At 41.0% G+C, this 20,571-nt stretch overlaps 1 protein-coding gene across 4 annotated transcripts in view; it reads right to left on the bottom strand.

Annotated features, from left to right (window-relative positions):
- Window positions 1–20,571, bottom strand: part of iars1 (isoleucyl-tRNA synthetase 1) — a 186,242-nt gene that overhangs the window by 143,189 nt on the left and 22,482 nt on the right. For all 4 annotated transcript variants that reach the window (XM_043707895.2, XM_043707896.2, XM_043707897.2 and 1 more), the window contains 2 exons: window positions 5,149–5,266; window positions 2,844–2,991 (listed from right to left, as the gene is read on the bottom strand). In XM_043707895.2, coding sequence (XP_043563830.2) covers window positions 2,844–2,991; window positions 5,149–5,266 — 266 coding nt within the window. The remainder of the gene's footprint in view (window positions 1–2,843; window positions 2,992–5,148; window positions 5,267–20,571) is intronic.

Raw genomic sequence — 20,571 nt, 5'->3', positions numbered from 1 at the left:
ATTTAGAAAAATGAGGCAACTTTCTTGAAACAGGCAAACTTCTTAGGGGACTTGAAAGGGCAAATGCAGAGAGTTGTTTCCCCTTATAGCAAAGTCCAGGACCACAAGGCATAGTCAGATGGACACATTTTCTCATCAGTCAGGAAATCAAGAATTATAGGGAAAAGGTAGCAAAGTATGGTTGAGGATTATCAAATCAGCCATGATTTCATTGAATGGTGGAGCTGACCTAATGGGCTGAATGGCATATTTCTGCTCGTACATTTTATGGAGTTAATATTCACACAGTATAATGGGATAATTACAAGATAATCTACTTTGGTGACATTGACAAAGGGATATCATTGGCCAGGATACCTGGGATAACTCTCTTGTTCTTCCTGAATACAGGATCTTTTATATCCAAGCAGGCAGAGGAGACTTTGGTTTGCCCTCTCATCCAAAAAGTGGCACTGCTGTGCAATGTTCATTGAATACTGCATTGAAATATCAACCTTGAATTTTTTTGTTCATAAGCTGGAAATGGAGCTTGAATCTTAAAGAGTCACAGGTGATAACAACCAAGCATGGATGACAGACCATCCAAGATAGTCACCGAGACAGGATGATAGAGAATTACAAAAAAACAGAAAATACTGGAAAAACAGCCATCCAGCAGCACACATAGAGAAAGAAAGTCAGTTAATGTGGTAGGTCTTTGATATTTTATTATTATCGCAGGTGATAACAAGTAGATGTGAGTGAAATTTGACTTGATAGATCAAGTAAATTGTCAATCCTAACTTAACTCTAATTTATTACTCAAATAACTCTTTCTATCCTGTGTCCTTGAACAGTAGAAGCAGTTTAAGACACTTTTTTTCAGCTCTGAACAGTTTGCATAGTCTTCCTGTGTTTACATGGGTTTCTTCCCACAATCTAAAGATGTGCAGGCTAGGTGGAGTGGCCATGCTAAATTGCCCATAGTGACCAAGGATGTGCAGGTTAGGTGGACTAGTCATGGGAAATGTAGGGTTATGAAGATAGGGTAGGGGAATGGGTCTGGGTGGGATGCTCTTTGGATGGTTGACGTGGACTCAATGGGCTGAATGGCCTGCTGCCACACTGTAGTGATTCTATAAATACTTTAAGACAACTGAACTCATGTACACAAGAGAAAACCAAAAAGCGGGGAAGAGCTCAAGTAATCTCGGCATCTCAGAAGAGGTTACTGATGTTTTGAAAAATATTTAAAACTGTCATACCAATTAACTTTCCTTAAAACCTTCAAAACAACCAGGAAACAAAACACGAACATGAAAGAATCAGCTTGGAAAGATTACACAATTTCAACTTTGCAGGAACACCCCGGATAAACCTGCTGAACCTATATATGCTTATTTGAGGCAAAGCAGTTTAATCTCTCCTAAATTTGACTATTTCTTGTCTTTTTCACGTAAAACAGTCAACCCTTCTTTCATTTTTGCAAGATATCAATAATGGTAAGCTTCCTTTACGTGATTCTGACTTGGAACTAGGGCCAAATTTGTGCTGCAGTGTGGGTATTCCTACACCATATGAGCTGCAACAATTTAAGAAAGCAGCTCACCACAACCGTTTAAAGGACAATTAGAGATGGGCAATAGTGAGTGAGCTAGTGATGGCTACATCCTGTGAATGAGTACAAGTTTAGGATGTGAATCTTTAAAATAGAGGAAGAGTTAATCACAGAAAATTAAGAACAAGGTCTGTATTCAGTTAAGTAGGTCTAGAGGAAGAAAGAGGATGGGAAGCACACGAGATAGTGCAGTTTGATGGACAGTGAAATTTACTCAGTATTGGTGAAGAAAAGGTGAAGTATGACATTTAGGCAGCAGAGAAGTGTGAGGAGAAGGATATTTAGTTCTCTAAAACTGTGGTGGGTTGCAGCAAATCAACCCAGCTAAGGCAGAGGGCTGGTGAGGAACAGCTATTAAAAATCAAGCGGAATTGGCTTATACAAAATGGGAACTAAAAGGGATGCAATTGATGGCATACAATCAGAGACTGAAGGTACACAGAGCCAGTCGGTTTCAGAAAGGATTCATGAGCAAAAAATATGCAATGATTATGTTTTCCAGGATGGCAGACAAAGAGTCATGATTTCTGGGAGATAGAGAAGTTGCAGTCATCAGTGTTAGAATTCCACACTCTTCTTCTGGGTAGATAGATCACCATTCTGAATGATGCAACAACGCACAAAATTGCCTAAAAGGATATTTGATGATTTTTAACGTAAATGCTGAATACGGCAAGGGCATTTGCTGGTAACAGAATTTCACTAACATCACCGACTTAAAACTCATTCAAAATGAGCAAGCTGACTATGTCAAGCAATTTGTAATGGACCTAGGAAGTCAGGAAGGAAACTATTTATATTTCAAGGACCATTTATTTTCACAGTCTCCAAGATCTCTTAGAATGTCTGAAAATCTTCAACTGTCAAGTTACCATAGTCTTACCAGACCATGGGACTGTTCTCTCATCAGAAAGAGACAACTGGTGGTGATTTAACTTGAGGGGCACCATACCTCAGGCAACAGGAGAGGTTGAGAAAGATAGTTCTTCATGGTGATCTCAGTCAATTTGGGGATTGAACATACATTGTTGGCATCACACTGCTCCGCAAACTAACCGTTCAGCTAACTGAGCCAAACCTCTTCCACCGTACAGTGCATATCATTCTTTACCAAAGAATAACCTCTGACTCACTGATAAGCAAAGCCATGGTGATCTGCAATTTTAATTTCCTAGAACAATAAACAACTTAAAATATATAGCTGAGATTTTAAACAGGCCATAATTTGATTTAGAGCAAATTTTACCTTTGATTTTTACATATTGATATTCTGGACTGACACAAACAGCAAGGTTGCTAGGTAAGGTCCAGGGTGTTGTTGTCCAAGCAACCAAGGAAACACTTTCATCTTCCTCCAGTGGAAAAGTCACAATAACAGAAGGATCTTGAACATCCTACATACAATGAAATATAAAGCATAATTTGTTTCAAAAATTACAACTAGGGACAATTATGTTCAACTACTTCTTACACATATGCTTCCTGTAAAAGTTGAACTCTGACACTATAATTGAAAACATGCTTAAAATTACCTAGATCAAGGAATGATAAGAAAATTTGATTACTTATTCCAAACAATTAATGACGTTCAAGTTGGGTCTGGCTAAAAAGTTAAAGAAAAAATTCAAAAGACTAAGTTAAAATAGAGCAAAGAATTGCTGATGCTGGTGATCCGAAACAAAAATAAAGTGCTGGAGAAACTCAGTCTTGCAACATTTGTGAAGAAAAAAACAGAGTTAATACTTTGAGTGCAGTGACCTTTCATCAGAATTGTGTACTTGGTAAGCTTGAGCATACATTTGGAATCATAAAATGGCATAGCATAGGAGGCTATTTGATTCCTGGCATTTTCCTGCAGCCCTGCAAATTTTCTCTCTTCAGGTGTGTATCCAATTTTCTTTTGAAAGCCACAACAGAATTTGACATCACCAGACTGTGAATGCGTTCCAGTGCCTAATCACTCATTCTGTCGTAATGTTTTCCTCATATCTTTTGTAATTTACTTTATACCTATCATCCTGTTCTCCACCATCTGGCTCAAGGGAAGTTTCTCTTTATGTCCCCTGATTAGATCATCCATGATTTTGAATCCTTCCATCAAATTTCCTCTCAACCTGCTCTTCAAGAAACACACCACCAGTTCATCCAATCATTTCAAGTAACCGAAGTTCACCATCCCGCAACCATTTGCCTCTTTTCTGCACACTTCTAAGCTTCCATACCATCATGAAGTGATGATCCCAGAGGAGTCACAATATTCCAACTGAGCCTGAATTCAGTGTTTCATAAATGTTAATCAGAACCTCAGTGCTTTTCAATCCCATACATTTATTTAATTAGCTAGCTCAGTTGGTTCGATAGCTGGTGATGCAGAGTGATGTCAACAGCGTGATGTCAATTCCCACATCAGCAGAGATTACTGTGAAGAATTTTCTTTTCAACCTCTTCCCTCGCCTGACACCTGGTGACCAAGTTAAGTCAACTCACTAATGACAGTAATATTTATATGGTCTGGTAAGACAATGCCCACTTTAGTTTTAATTTTTATTTATAAGGATTAGTAGCCCATATGTTTTATTAACCACTTCTTTAACCTGTCCATCCTGTCAACTAATGCTGCACATATACCCCAAAGGCACACAGCTCCTGCATACTTTAGAATTGCAAACTATATTTCATGTTATCTCTCAGTAGTCTTCCTATTGAAAAACATCACAATTTCGCCATTTTTCTTTTAAAGTGGTTAATAGTTTCAATGGACAAAGAAAACTTAGTCAACCACTACTTTGTTAATAAACACTTGACTATATAAGTTTGTACCCCACAAATGCAAGCACTACATAAAGTCAACTGTCTTCTGCAGAAGGGTCACCTGCAGAGATACAAACACTGCAATATATCGGATTAGTCCCAACTGAAGAGGAAGAAATTGACAATTTCCTTCGATGAATTATTGGCCCTTGACTCTTCATATAGGTAAATTTATGCAAGATGGACATTTACCCATGTATTAACTTCAAATGTTTTGTTCATATGTAAATTGATACTATGTTTATGGTCCCTTCAGAAATGTTCAGAGCTCCTTTGGATATTTTCATTGCATCAATTTCCCCATCAAGACAGCCCTGGGGGGGGGGTTGAAGCAATTAGGGTAGCATTACTACTTGGCTCTAATGCTGTCATGTCTGAGCAGATAGATTAACTAAGAAAACAGCTTTTGCCTAGATGGGTTTATCTGCAACAACTGAGGCAATTGTGTCCTATTATTTGGATTTACTCCTCAGCCAAAGAGGATTGCAATGGATCGCTCTTGCTTGTATAGCAAAAATAAATTACTTGATTGTAGGGATTGAGAATTATTTTTGAATCACTGAATGTTTCACCAATTTTAAGTTTCAATAAGAACCATTTCCGACAAGAGTTAAACTGTTAGAAATAGAATGATAGTCCACAAATAACCACCTAAAGCAGCCTGCAAAACCCACACTAGAAGTAACACTGCTGCAATAATGCTAGCCATCTTTAAAAGCAATTAGGAAATTAACTGTTACCTTATAATTTTGATGTGATTCAAAATTAGAGAGAGGGGTGTTGCATGCAGTAGAAAATGGCATAACTTTCACTCCTCTGTAGACCAGTCCCTTGTCATATAGCTGTTTGAACACCCACCTACGAAGAAAACAGATATCAAGAAATACAGAACTACATTTTCATTAACATTTAACATTAACTAGTATCCAGTTAAGGCACTTGTCACATTTTTGGCAGTAAATGTTGAAGCCCAGAATGAGGGGTCACAGTCTAAGGGCACAGGGTGGGCCACTTACAACTGAGATTAGGAGAAATTTCTTCAGCCTGAGTGTGGTGACCTATGGAATTCTCTGCCCCAGAATTCAGTTGATGACAAAACATTGAATGTTTTCAGGAAGTAATTCGATATAGTTACCCTAATTGCTACCCTAACTGCTTCAACCACACATATATCAGTGCTGTCCTGGTCGGGAATCAAAGGGTTTGAGGAGAAAGTGGAAAGAGGGTACTGAGGTGGATACTCAGCCATTATCACATTGAATGATGGAGTAGATATGTAGGGCGAATGGGCAACTTTCGTTCTGATTGTCTTCGTCTGTTTCTACCTTTGTACTGTGCTACTTTGCTTAAAAAGACCTTGTACTGCTGCCTTTTAAAAAGTTATCCTAGGTATGCTGCCATGATCAATCCTTTTGCATTTTCGGTATCTCCACTGCATTGTTTGCGTTTGTTAAATGCACATATGCAAAGTATATTCATTTATTGCCCTCTTTCTCAAGAGCCATGCAGAAGCCTGTTAAGATTGTTTCTTTCTGAAGTCAGTTTCTTGTGGATTGTATCTGCTAAAAAGTTAAGTATTTGGCCACATTGTGTGTCAACCATGGCTTAATTGATCATATTTTCATATGTGAGTCACAACATTCCAGCAATAATTTATTCACTTCAACTTATTCACCTTGCTAGTTTTACATTGCTTTTCTCTTTGAATAAACTGCATATTGACGTCTTAGCTGAAAAACACACATTTGATAGTGCAGCACTCCTTCAGTGCGTTGTCAACCTTGACATACTGCCAGAGACCCAGATTCAATTCCTGCCTGTGTGGAGTTTGCACATTCCCCCCATGTCTGCGTGGGTTTCCTCTGGGTGCTCCGGTTTCCTCCCAGTCCAAACATGTGCAGGTTAGGTGAATTGGCCATGCTAAATTGCCCATAGTGTTAGGTGAAGGGGTAAATGTAGAGGAATGGATCTGGGTGGGTTGCTCTTTAGAAGGTCGGTGTGGACTTGTTGGGCCAAAGGGCCTGTTTCCACACTGTAAGTAATCTAATCTAATCATATTCCCGTAAGCCATTAACATAGACACAGTTCATTGACTTTCAGCATTATAATTTTAAATAAAAATTCTTTTTATATATTACAAGAACAACATAGATATGTGAGAAAAAAGGGCTTTTGTCCTCAGTCATTCCAGATGCAACGCATGAAAAATATCAAGATTGACAACGCACTGAAGGAGTGCTGCACTGTCAAATGTGTGTTTTTCAGGTAAGACGTCAAACCAAGGTCTCATTTGTCCGCTGAGGCAGAAGCATTACATCCCCTTGTTATTTAAAATAGCTGTGGACTTAAGTCCTACACATTCTGTCCAATATATATTCCTCCGTCAGAAACACAAGAAAAGGTATTGCTTTGGGGGATTTGTTGTGTGCTATGCTTCTTTTATTACAATTGTGGCACTGTTTTGAAAAGTATCTTATTGGTTGCGAAGTGTTTTGTGATTTCTGATGGTTGTGAAAAGTGCAAGTTTGTTTCCATCAAGTCCAGCCAAAATGACATTTTCAGTTTTACTTGAGGCATAGCTCCGCCTGCTGGTCTCTGGTGAAAGCACACTTCCTTGACACAGAAACTTGAAATTTATTGGTGCATTACATGTGCACATTAAGCCGAACTAGCTGTTTGCTTTATACATGATTAGTCAATTATTATGACCCTTTCAATGTGTGAATCAAAATTTTTGTGGGTATTAGGTACAAGTTGAAAATATATGGATTCTTTCTTAAAGCATTTTTTTCCCTTTCTTCATCTTCACCTCAAAGGATCAATGTCTTGTTGAGCCCATGTCTGGGGCCCATAATTGCCAGAGGTCCACTGATACCTCCTACATTCGATACACAATAGAAAGAACATGTGTGTTGGCTATCTTTATATGCCTTTACAAAAACTGAACTTAAGTCTGGTCTTCACTAGATGCCCACATATATACACTTCAGTGCCTGCTGCTAAAATGCAATGAAAATGATGACAGTAATAATTTTCCACCCACTAACCATAATTGATCGAGAATGCTCGATTACATTAGGATTGAACATTAAGCTGCATAGGTCACATACTGCTGAGTTAACCCTGCAGAATTATTTAGACAAGTCACTCAAGATTTCAAAATTAACTCAATGAAGGAAAAAACTAGCTAAAGCTGATCCAGGCAAGTTGTTCACAATGCTCAGAGAGATCAAGTACAGACTAGGGTAAAGAAGGCTGAAAGAAAAGGTTTTCTAGTCACATGCACCTTTTTTTCTCAGTATTACCAAATGGAAAAAAATATTCACTGAAGCACACAGTGCTTGATGATTTGACTTATTGTAGTCACATGTACCTAAGTACAGTGAATAACTTTGCTTTCCGTGCAGTACAGGCAAATCACAGCAAACAAAGCCAAACAGATCACAGGATACTTAGACAGAGTGGGGTATGTAAGGTTACAGTTTCATAGGAGGTGCGCAAAGCAAGAGCATCATTATTTGAAATTCGAAAGGTTCATTCAGCAGTCTAATAATAGCAGGAAAGAAGCTGTTCTTGAAACCATTTGTGCATGTGTTCAAGTTTCTCTATTTTCTGCCTGGCAAAAGAGGTTGGAAGAGAGCATGATCAGGATGGGAAGGATCTTTGATGATGTTGGCAGCCTTTCCACGGCAAGGACAAATGTAAATGAAGTCTACACATAGAAGGTTGGCTTCTGCGATGTTCTGGGCAATGCACACAACTTTGTGTAGTTTGTTACAGTCCTGGGCAGAGCAGTTGCTGCACCAAGCCATTATTGACCCAGATAGAATACTTTCCATGGTGCATATGTAACAGTTGGCGAAGGTCCTTAAGGACATGCTGAATTTCCTAAGCAGCTGAAGAAGTAGAGGTGTTGTTGCACCTCTTGATCATCTCATCTATGTGGGAAGTCCAGGGCAGTTTGTTGGTTATTGTCACTCCTCGGATCTTGAAGCTCTCGAGCCTCTTCACCTCAGCTCCATTGATTTCAATAGGGGCGTGTCCTCCTTCCTTACGAAAATCAATGATCAGTTCTTTTGTTTTGCTGACACTGAGAGAGAGAGATTGTTGTCATTGCACCATGACACCAAAACCACTATCTCCTTCCTGTATTTCGACTCAACATTTGATATCAGCCTACAATAGTGGGGTCATCATCAAACTTGTAGAAGGTGTTCATATGGAATTTGGCGACACGGTCGTGAGTGTGCAAGGAGTACAGTAAGAAGCTGACAATGCATCTTCGTGGGGTACCAGTGTTGAGGATTATCAGGAAGGAGATGCTATTGTCTATCTTCACTGATTGCAATTTGTGGGTCAGGAAGCTAAGGATCCAGTTGCAGTGGGTGGAGCTGAGACCAAGGTCATGGAGTTTTGAAATTAGTCTGGTCGGGATTATGGTGTTGAAGGTGGAGCTGTAGTCAATGAGTAGGAGCCTGATGTAGAGGTGTCCTTGTTATCCAGATATTCCAGGAAGGAGTATAGGGCTAGGGAAATGGCATCCACTGTGGACCTGTTTCACCAGTAGGCAAATTGCAGTGGATAGATGCAGGCGAGGAAGCTAGAAAGGACTTATGCCCGAAATGTTGACTCTCCTGCTCCGAGGATGCTCATAGAATCATAGAATCCCCACAGTGCGGGGACAGGCCTTTTGGCCCAACAAGTCCACACTGACCCTCTGAAGAGTAACCCACCCAGACCCATTCCCCTACATTTAACCCCCGACTAATGCATCCAACCTACACATCCCTGAACATTGTGGACAATTTACCTTGGCCAATACACATCTTTGGACTGTGGAAGGAAACTGGAGCACCCAGAGGAAACCCACGAGAATGTCTGAGTGGAGTTTGCACAGTCGCGTGAGGCTGGCGCCGTGAGGCAGTTTTGCTAACCACCGTGCCACCTGACCTGCTGGTTTTTTCCAGCACCATACTTTTCAACTTTGACCCTTGAGCATCTTCAGTCCTCACTTTCTCTTTAGAATTAATATGGGTCATTATCAGCCTCTCAAAGCACTTCATGATTATGGGAGGTCAGAGACATTGGGTGGTCATCATTGAGGCACATTGCACATATTTTCTTTAGTACTGGGATGATGACAGACTTCTTGAAACAGGTGGGGACTTCAGATTGTAGCAAGGAGAGGTTGAAGATGTCAGCAAATACTTCCGCCAGGTAAAAACAATGACTGCAGATGCTGGAAACCAGATTCTGGATCAGTGGTGCTGGAAGAGCACAGCAATTCAGGCAGCATCCGAGGACAGGCAAAATCGACGTTTCGGGCAAAAGCCCTTCATCAGGAATAAAGGCAGAGAGACTGAAGCGTGGAGAGATAAACTAGAGGAGGGTGGGGGTGGGGATAGAGTAGCATAGAGTACAATAGGTCAGTGGGGAAGGAGATGAAGGTGATAGGTCAGGGAGGAGAGGGTGGAGTGGATAGGTGGAAAAGGAGCTAGGCAGGTCGGACAAGTCCGGACACGTCAGGGGATCGTGTTGCTGGAGGTTAGAAACTAGGATAAGGTGGGAGAAGGGGAAATGAGGAAACTGTTGAAATCCACATTGATGCCCTGGGGTTGAAGTGTTCCGAGGCGGAAGATGAGGCGTTCTTCTTCCATGCGTCTGGTGGTGAGGGAGCGGCGATGGAGGAGGCCCAGCACCTCCATGTCCTCCGCTGAGTGGGAGGGGGAGTTGAAATGTTGAGCCACGGGGCGATTTGGTTGATTGGTGCGGGTGTCCCGGAGATGTTCCCTAAAGCGCTCTGCTAGGAGGCGTCCAGTCTCCCCAATGTAGAGGAGACCGCATCGGGAGCAACAGATACAATAAATGATATTAGTGGATGTGCAGGTAAAACTTTGATGGATGCATCAAATACTTCCGCCAGCTGGTCCACACAGGATCTAAGTGCACGGCCAGGGACTTCATCTGGGCCAGTTGCTTTCCTTGGAATGACTTTCAGGAACACTGAACCGACGTCTGAAGCGGTGACAGGAAATGTCCAGTGCTGTGGGGATAGGTGACACTGGCATTCTGCTTGAACCAAGCACAGAAAGCATTGAGAACATCAGAGGGTGCATGTGCTTTTGTCTGCTATATGGTTCTACTTTGTTTTGGTATGTTGTGTAGGCCTTGCCACAGGTGACAAAATGGTTCAAGTGACCATGCCATTGTATTTCTGGACAAAATGGGGTAAGTGTTGTTAACTATATCTGATTTATCAGAAAGGAACAGTCTTGTGTGGAATTGGTTCCTTTTCCTGCTCCTATAGGTTTTGCGTCCTTTGGTGACATTTTGATAAATCAGCTTTTGATTGAAGGTCATCACATAAACCTAGAACAAGCTGAAAATTTCCATTGCTAAGAGTGACTGCTGGAACAGATATGCAAAACTGAAGGTGAAAACAAACTTGTAAAATTGAATCTATACAGATAGGCGGTAAGTGGATAGTAGAAAAATTCAAGCTTCTGAAAATGTTTTTTGAAGTACATGAGTTTCATCACTAGGATTTAGAAGTTCATATCAAGCTTTGAATGGATTCCTCAGCTTTGTAAATATTCCAAGGTTTCTATTATTCTCTCATCTTATGCTGTTCTGCTTCTGTGAATGCCTACATTCATGAACTCTCTGAAGAAGAACAGATTTTGATTTTGCAGGAAGGTTATCATTCACTCTATAGTTCTCACTTGTGGTAATGTGAAACCAGAGCTTTCTGTAAACTGTGTTTGAGGCAAAGGATCAGTGTTTTGAAAACAATATTAAATGCAACTAGGGACAGGCAATAAAAGTTGACCAGCTAATGACACCCGCATCTCACAAGTGAATAAAATAAAATTCAGCCTTTTCTACCCAATGCCAAACAAAAATTCAATAATCATATTCGGCAGTGAATGGGAATGGGGGGGGGGGGGGGGGGGGGTCTTGTCCATTCTTCATTAACAACATCATTTACCCTACTCACCAGTAATATATTATTTTTCCCCTACATGCCAGAAACATTACTTGAAATTGGTTTGTGAAAATCACAAGCAGTTGGGGTGATTCTTTACGACAGCTCAAAGCCCAGCAAAAATGTGAAAGACGCTGCTCAATTTTTATTTACAAGTTGTCAAAACTGCTCTGACCAAAGTTACATCAAATCTATGTCATAGAATTGGGATATTCGTGGGATATTCGTTCAACTGGCCTACGCCAGATTCATGTTTATGTCATCAACCTGAAAATGTCCACTGTGTTTCTCTCACTAGAAGTGCTGCCAGTTTTGCTGAGAACTTTCACCATTATATTATTTATTTTATTGCTAATATAATGGAGTCCTCAGCCAAGAGGAAGAAATGGATTCCTCACTTGTAATTTCAAGCTGAAGATGCTTAAAAATTCTTCAAGCTAAATTTTTTCATCCGTCATTAAGGGTGGGCACATTTACCATCTTCCAGCTTAGTTGTTTTAATTGTCCACCATCATTCACAAATGGACACATACAGTTGCAAAGTTTTGAGTGGATCCATTGATCAGGGGATGCTTTGCTTTACCCGTAGAATACAACTTGTTCCAACACTGCACCCCAAGGTTGTAATTCTCCATCTCTGACCAATTTGGGCAATGACAAGTCAATTGGGAAAAGATGGCAAGATCTGAAAACTAATTCTTGATGTTGAGAAAAATGAAGTCCAATTTTGTAACAAGGTTTGAATGGCAAAACAAGAATCCCACTATTCAACAGCGAAGCGGATTTTCTTGCATGTATATGTAGGCATATCCTTAATAATAAACTCATTATTACCCAAAGAAGCGGACCATAACTAGGCCATTCAGCCAATCAGATCTGCTCTGCCATTTTATGAGACAATGACTGATCTTATAGTCCTCAATTTCACTTTCCTGCTTTATCTGCATTACTATTGATTCTTGTAATGATCAAAGATCTGTCAATCTCAGTCCTGAACATACTTTACCATAGAGGGCTCTTGAGGCTGAATTGTTAAGTATTCCATGCATTAACCGCAGACAATAAACTTTTCATCTCTGTTCTAACTGGATGTCCCTTACTTTGAGATTATGCCCTCTAGTCCTAAACTCTTTCACAAATGGAAACAACTTCTCTACATCCCCTTGCCAAGTCCCTTAAAAATCTTGTATGTTTCAATAAGTTCTCCTCCCAAACTCTAATGAGTACAAGTCCAACTTATTCAACGTCTCCTCAAAAGAAAATCCTCCACTTATGGGATTGACCTAATGAACCTTCCCTGGACTGCCTCCAATGCTAGTATATCTTTCCTCAGATAAAGGTAACAAAAACCGTTTACAGTACTCCTGTTCTGGTCTCATCAGTGCATTGCAGAGTCGTAGCAAAATCTCCCTTTTTTCATAAAATCCTTAAAGTGTGGAAACAGGCCCTTCGGCCCAACAAGTCCACACCGATCCTCCGAACAATAAACCACCCAGATCCTTTCCCCTACCCTATATTTACCCCGACTAATGCACCTGACCTAAACATCTCTGAACACTGGGTAATTTAGCATGGCCAATTCAACTAACCTGCACATCTTTGGATTGTGGGAGGAAATCAGAGCACCTGGAGGAAACCCACGTAGACACTGGGAGAATGTGCAAACTCCACATAATTCTCTTTGAAATAAAGGCTAACTTTCCATTTGGCATTGCTAAAACCTGCTCAACTTATATGCTACTTTTTTTGGGGGGATTCATGCAAGATCACCCTCCCAAATCCCTTTGTGCTACAGCTTTCTGTAGTCTTTCTCCATTTAAATACTATTCCGCCTGTCCAAGTGCATAACTTCACATTTTCCCACATTACATTTTATTTGCCAAGTTATTGCCCACTGACTATATCCCTCTGAAAACATCTTATGCCATCCTCACTACTTGCCTTCTCAACTATTTTTGTGTCATCTGCAAACTTGACGCACTACACTCACTTTCCTCAACTAAGTCACTAATACATATTGGAAATAATTGCAGGCCTAGCACTGATCCCTGTGACACTTCACTAATTACAAGTTGCCACCCTGAAAATAGCCCCAACACACTTAGTTAGCCAATCCTCTATCCATTATAATAGTCTACCTTCAATACCACAGGCTCTTACCTTAATAGCTATGTGTGGTACCTTATAAATGCCTTTTGGAAGTCAAAATATAGGTTCCCCATTATCTACCCTGCTTGTTGCCTCCTCAAAAGTCTGTAATAAATTAGTCAGACATGTCTGACTATGGAGTCAGCTATTATGAGGGAGCATAGCTTTAAATTAAGGGGTGGTAGGTATAGGACAGATGTTAGGGTAGATTCTTTACTCAGTGAGTCGTGAGTTCATGGAATGCCCTGCCAGTAGCAGTGGTGAACTCTCCCTCTTTATGGACATTGGATAGGCATATGAAGGATAGTGGGCTAGTGTAGGTTAGGTGGGCTTGGATCGGCGCAACATCGAGGGCCAAAGGGCCTGTACTGCACTGTATTTTTCTATGTTCTATGTCATGATGACTCTGCCTGATTATTGTGTTTTTGTCAATGCTCTGCTATTATATCCTTTATAATAGACTCTGACATTTCCCAGTAATTGATGTTAAACTAATCGGTTTGAAGTTATGTTTCTTTTTGTCTTTCCTTTTTGAATGGGCAGTTTGTCAATCCTCCAGTACTTTTGTAGAATCAAAGTATTCTTGGAGGAATACCACCACTACATTCACTACCTCTAAAATCCGAGGTAGCACCCCATGAGATCCAAGGGACCTCTTGGCCTTTAGCACCACTAGTTCCCCACTACATTTTTTGCAACAGTTATTGCATTTATTTCCTGCCCCACTTTGGCCCCTTGAATATTTCAATGTTTATTTAATATTATTAGTATCTTCTATGATGTAGACTTACGTAAAATATTTGTTCAATTCCTCCACCATTTCCCAGGTCCCTGTTATTATTTCCACAGCTTCATTCTTTATGGGGTTGATAATGTTGTCTCTCTCTTCCTTTTTATATATTTAACGATGTTCTTACTGTCTTTTTTTATGTTGCATTAGTTTTCTATTATTGTTTTAATCATTTGGTGACTTTTAGCTTTCTCAATCCAGTGATTTGCCACATCGCAGATTTTCTCTTTCAATTTGATAATTAACTTCCTTGTTTACCCATAATTGGTTTCAACCCTTTCTAGAAATGTTCTTCTTTACTGGGATATATCTTGGCTATGCGTCAGAAATTTCTTTTTTTAAAAACATGTCAGCTATTATTTCTCAACTGCCTTCTCTGTTAAACCTCTTCCTCAGACCATTCTAGCAAACTGTGCACCCATTCTGATGTAATTATCCTCACCTAATTTTAGCATTGTTCCTTTTAACCCAAATTTCTCACTCTCAAACTAAGTGTCAAATTCTTCTATGTTATGGTCATTGTTCATAAAGGAATCTTGTATCCTGAGGACATGTGCTTTATTACACATTACCAGATCCAAATAGCCTGATCCCTCATTGGATCTACAACATATTGCTTTAGGAAATTATCCTGAATCCACTTTATGAGTACTTCCTTTTGCCTACCTCTGCAAATTTGATTTTCACAATTTATGTGGAACAGAGGGATCTAGGGGTGCAAATACATAATTCTTTCAAGTTTGCATCACATATAAACAGGGTGGTTAAAAAGGCATTTGGCATGCTTGCTTTCATTGCTCATACCTTTGAGTATAAGAGTTGGGATGTTATATTGAGGTAGTAAAGGACATTGGTGAGGTCTCTTAAAGCAGAGTAAATTTTATTTGTCATTTCTACCATATACAACTGATACAGGAAAATAAACTAGACAGTGTTCCTCCAGGACCATGGACAGCACAAACTACACAATCTTATAAAGGGAAGCATAAAGTGCATAAGAACTGCAAAGCACGCAAATTACAGTGTAATCAAAGAATCATAATTAATAGACATTGTTCTAGCAGCAATTCGAAGTCACGCAAAGAATTTCAGATGGAAAAAAAAAGAGTCCAATCATAGGTGCCTGATGGCTTGGGGGAAGAAACTATTGCACAGTCTGGCATTGAGAGATTTCCAGTAACTTCCAGATGGCAGGAGGGAGAAGAGTTTGAATGAGGGGTGTGAAGGCTCTTCTGGAATACTGTGTCCAGTTCTGGTCACCCAGTTATAGGAAGGATATTATCAAGCTAGAGAGGGTTCAGAAGAGATCTACCAGGAAGTTGCCAGGTATGGAAGGTGCGAGTTATAAGGAAATTATAGGTTGAAACTTTTTTCACTGGAGCGTAGGAGGTGGAGAGGTGACCTGATGAATGTTTATAAAATAAAAGATGAGTTGATAGAAGTTATCTTTTCCCTAAGATGTGGAATTTCAAGAGTAGGGGGCACATTTTTAAGGGGAGAGGAGAGAGATTTAAAAAAGACAAGAGGTAAATGTTTTACACACAGGGTGGTTTATGTGTGGAATGAACTTCCTGAGGAAGAGGTGGATGCGGGTACTATTACAACATTTAAAAGACATTTGCATAGATATGTGAATAGGAAAGGGAGAGAGGGATAAGGGCTAGGAGCAGACAGGTGGGACTAGTTTAGTTTGGGATTCTGCTCAGCATGAACTGGTTGGACTGAATTATCTGTTTCTGTGCTGTATGACAAAGTGAAGATTAAATTTACGCCTGACTAAATGTACTTCCTTTTTAACTCTCTCATTACCTTCTGTCCTACAGAACAGGTACTGTCAAAAGACTACTCCACTTACATCATCTTCCTTTTGTTATTTCTTACTTCCATCCACAGATTCTACATTATCCAATTCAACATCATTTTTTACTAATGTACTAACAAAGTTGCTATATTACCTTCTTTTCCTGTCTGCCCTTTTTGTTTTTACATTGAGAAATATTTTTATTCTTTACAAAAATAAAATCATAAAGAAAACAATGAGCATAACAACAACAATGATAAACTAACTACTATTCTACTTTACAAAACAAATTTTAAAAACTACCCATACCACAATTCAATTAGTAACTAAACAAATTAAATTAAACTAAATTAATTATACCACGCAGCAGAACCCACTAGAGCTCCGCATCAGCGGGAGCATCAGGTACCATACCCATATTTATTTGGGATTCTTCCTCTCAGGGCACCCAGCTCTTCAGACTAGGTCTTGTGGCTAAACAAAGGCCATAGTTAATATAGCCGACAAGTCTGCTTCAATATAGTTCAGAAAGGGCTGCCGCATCTTCTAAAAAAGTTCCGTTTTCTGGTGCACCATACTTGTAAGGAAGTCTAGGGGGATATGTCCCATAACTAACCTATGCCATCCCAATAGAGATCTAACTCATCAGAATGTTCTTCTTCACGCAATAAGTAAGAATATTAAACAGCTTCTTCCCATGCTCATCTAAAGCAGGCAGGATTGGCAGGCCCAAGAGAAGACTTACTGGATCTACCTTGACTTGCGCACCAGTACTTGCAAAGCTTGTGGCATGACCACAAACAATAGGTAAGAGTGCCAATACCTATTTTGCACTTGGGGCACTTTGAAGATGCTCCTTTTTTTTAGATTTTGCAAGCCACTCTGGGGCCAAATAGACCCTGTGAAGAACATTCAACTGCATAAGCTGTGTTCTATTACAAATCGAGATCTTCCTCATGTTCTCCAAAATGTCCTCCCATACTTCTGAAGAGATCTCCACTCCCAATTCTTGCACCCAGAAACCATAGAGCCATTCAATATCTTTCAAGGCGCCACCTCCCAGTCAATGGTAAAGGGTGGTAATCGAGAGAGGACCTGTTGTCTAAGCATTCTCCTTTCTACATCAGACCTATTATGATCAATCAACAGCGTGGTCTTTTTTCGGATAAAGTCTGTGAACTGAAAATAATGGAAGAGGTCCATGCTGGGTAGTTCATATTTGCGACTCTACTGATCAAAAGACATCATGACTTCCCCCTCAAATACGTCTCCCAAACAAGAGACTCCCCTGGATGCCCACAGCCTAAAACCAGAATCCATCAATCCTGGCTGAAATCCTGGTATTCCTACTATGGGGGTGAAAAAGGAGGTTTTACATAATTTGCCCTCCCTTTGTCGCATCATTCTCCACGTTTTAACTGTATTGACGACAATTGGGTTCCGATAACACACCGTGACTGTCCTCATCTTATTCATATATAACAAATTAATAAGGAGACATTTTGCCTTGTAGACCTTAATATCCAGCCTCGGATCCTCACAACTTCAATCAATCATTCACAAAGGATAATAGGGAGCTTATTTGATATCTCTAAACATCTGGCAAGTTTACCCCCCCCCCATTCCCTGGAGAAGTAGTAATTTGGCAAGCTTAATGAGAGGCCACCTGTGACACAAAATAAAAGAATCAAGCCAACTGTTACATCACTGCAACGTTTGTCTAGGCAACATCAGTGGGAGCATTCGCGCAGGATATAAGAGAGCAAGAACATTCATTTTCATAAGAGCTATTCAACCCAACCAAGATATTGGAAGAACCTCCCAACGCTGAAGGACCCGCCTTATTTTCTCAAACAATTGCACAAAATTAGCCTTGTATAATTGGTCAAAGCCAGAAATAATGAAATTGCCGAGATACAAAAAATCTCCTCCCTACCACCACCTGAAAGGGAATCAGATTTCACCTTCGAGACTGGATACTCCCCCAAGACCCCCACAGGCATGGCCTCCAACTTCACATAATTAATCTTATACCCCGAGAAAGAACCAAATAAATTAATACATTGTATTAAACAAGGCACAGACATTTTTGGGTTTGAGAGGAAAAGGAGAACATCATCTGCATGAAGGGTGATCTTATGCACCCCGCCCCCACCTCTGGGACGAGTATATTGGGGTCCCTCCGAATAGTCTCAACCAGCGGCTCAAACACCAACGTAAACAACGGTGGTGAGAGGAGACAACCTTTTGGCTGCCTCTACCAATACTGAAATTATCAGATCTTATGACATGAGTAAGGACCGTTGCCATAGGATCACGATATAGCACTTTCACCCATCAGGCAAAGACCCCACCAAGACCAAACCGGTGCAGAATATAAAAATGGTATGGCCATTCTACCGGTCAAATGCCTTCTCCACATCTAGGGAGACCACCAAGCCCGGAATCGAACTTTGTTGGCATACCTGGACCATGTTCAGTACTCTCCAGCCTTTAAAACCTGTCTGATCCTCCTTTACAATAGAGGGCAACACCTTCTCCAACCTCAGTGCGTGTCTTAGACAGAATTTTAAAATCTGAGTTTAGCAGCGAGATGGGTCTGCACGAAGCTTACTGTGCTTCAGGTGAAAAGGGAGCATGTGCCAATGCAGCAAACCTACCTTATTACCCCTGGCATTAACCTTCAAATACAGAGGAACCTCGATTATCCGAATACCAATTATGCAAAGGAGATCAAGGTACGGATGGAAACACTACATCAAAGACAAAGTCTCCAAATGACTGACCTCCAGACCCCTCTTTCCCCACACTTTCCCTGGAGTTCTACAGAGGGGTGTACCCTAACCTCCCACCCAGATAATCTAACCAATATTGTCCTGTACAGGGCAGAGCTGGAACCTGTCAAAAAGTTGCAGTTAAATTGTGTGTGGCTGTGTGTGCGCGTGAGCTATTTGGAGACTTACCCCACACAGGCAGCAGCAGCAGTCTTACTGTTGGTGTCCAGTCTGGCTGCCCCAGAAAGCAGTTTTGAACCACAATGGGGAGGCAGGCGGGGGGCAGCCGTTGGACGGTTGGATGGGGTGGAGTGTGGGGAGAGAGCAGTGTTAGATGGGGTTGGGGGGTGGAGGGGAGAAGTGGATGGTTTCGGGGCAGGAGTGGGGCAGAGTTGGCCGGGGAGAGTGGCGTTGTATAGTTGGGGGTGGGGTGGTGGGCGTTGTTGGGGAGGCGGGAAGATGTGGACTGTTGGGGGCGGGGCGGGGGGGGTGGGGGTGGTGGTGGTGGTGGTGTTGGCCAGGGGCAGGGGCTCATGCGCTGTGTGCTTTTGCAGTCTCCTGAACGGGGAGCAGAATTTAAAATATCCGAGCCCCAGAGGAAAGGCATTTAATTGATTAACCGAATAATCAATTATCCAAACAAAATAGTACCCGCCCATCTCATTCAGATAATTGAGGTTCCCCTGTACACTGCTGCATGATCAGAAACGGCTAGGTTCCCAATTTTACATGACAACACCGAATCAAAAATAACAGATGGAGCAAGAAACAGATCAATCTTTGTGCGGATTGGAGAAAAAGGTAAAGTCCCTACCTGGATGAAGGCATCTCCATACATCCACCAATCCCAACTCCCCACTCAAGCCCACCAGTTGTTTAGATTGCAGGGAGGTGCCCAGGAGACGCCAAGTCATCATGTCCACTGTGGGACCCATGAGACAATTAAAGTGTCCCCCTTATAATCGCACAATGCGCTCCAAGGGCCACCAGCCTAGAAAGCGTATCTGTTAAAAATTTAAGGGGGTGTGCTGAAGGGCAATAAACATTCAGAATACCATACGCCTCACCCTGTATTAAAGCTTTGAGGATCACAAACCGCCCATATTTATCCTTAATTTGATCTAACAACTGAAATGGGAGATGCTTCTGAACGAATATCATCATTCCCCTGTTTTTAGAGTTAAAAGACGAAAAGAACACATGGACAAACCCTCCCCTGCTGCAACTTCAGATGCTCCTTGTCATCAAGGTGGGCTTCTTGCATCAGAGCGACATCAGCCCTCTCCTTTCTAAGACGTGAAAGTACTTTCTTTCTCATAATGATTGAGTGACTCCCTTTAATAGTCCAGGTGCACCACTTAAATGAGCAACTAACCATAGCCATCTGAAACAGCCCATGAACCCCCGAGAGGAGGAACCCAACTCACAATGCGACGAAAGGAAACATTGAAAGACTGATCGAGTCCAAAAAACACAACTGCAGAAACTACAAAAACAAGACTTCTAAAAACTACACCTACAATAAACCAATACAAAAAACACATAATAGGAGACTTGTCCCCTTGCCCATAGGGGGCACTCCTTGATGGCTCCTTCCAGCTGAAGCTGCATCTCAAACCCAGGCAAACAAAAAGTAAATAGTATATAAATGTTTCAAACAAAGAA

The sequence above is a fragment of the Chiloscyllium plagiosum genome, unplaced genomic scaffold, assembly GCF_037043375.1.
Source record: "Chiloscyllium plagiosum isolate Xiang-an unplaced genomic scaffold, Cpla_swu_hap1 HiC_scaffold_14, whole genome shotgun sequence".
NCBI classification, from domain to species: Eukaryota; Metazoa; Chordata; class Chondrichthyes; order Orectolobiformes; family Hemiscylliidae; genus Chiloscyllium; species Chiloscyllium plagiosum.
The sequence above is the reverse complement of the archived record's forward strand: the minus strand, read 5'-3'. Positions and strand labels throughout refer to the sequence as shown.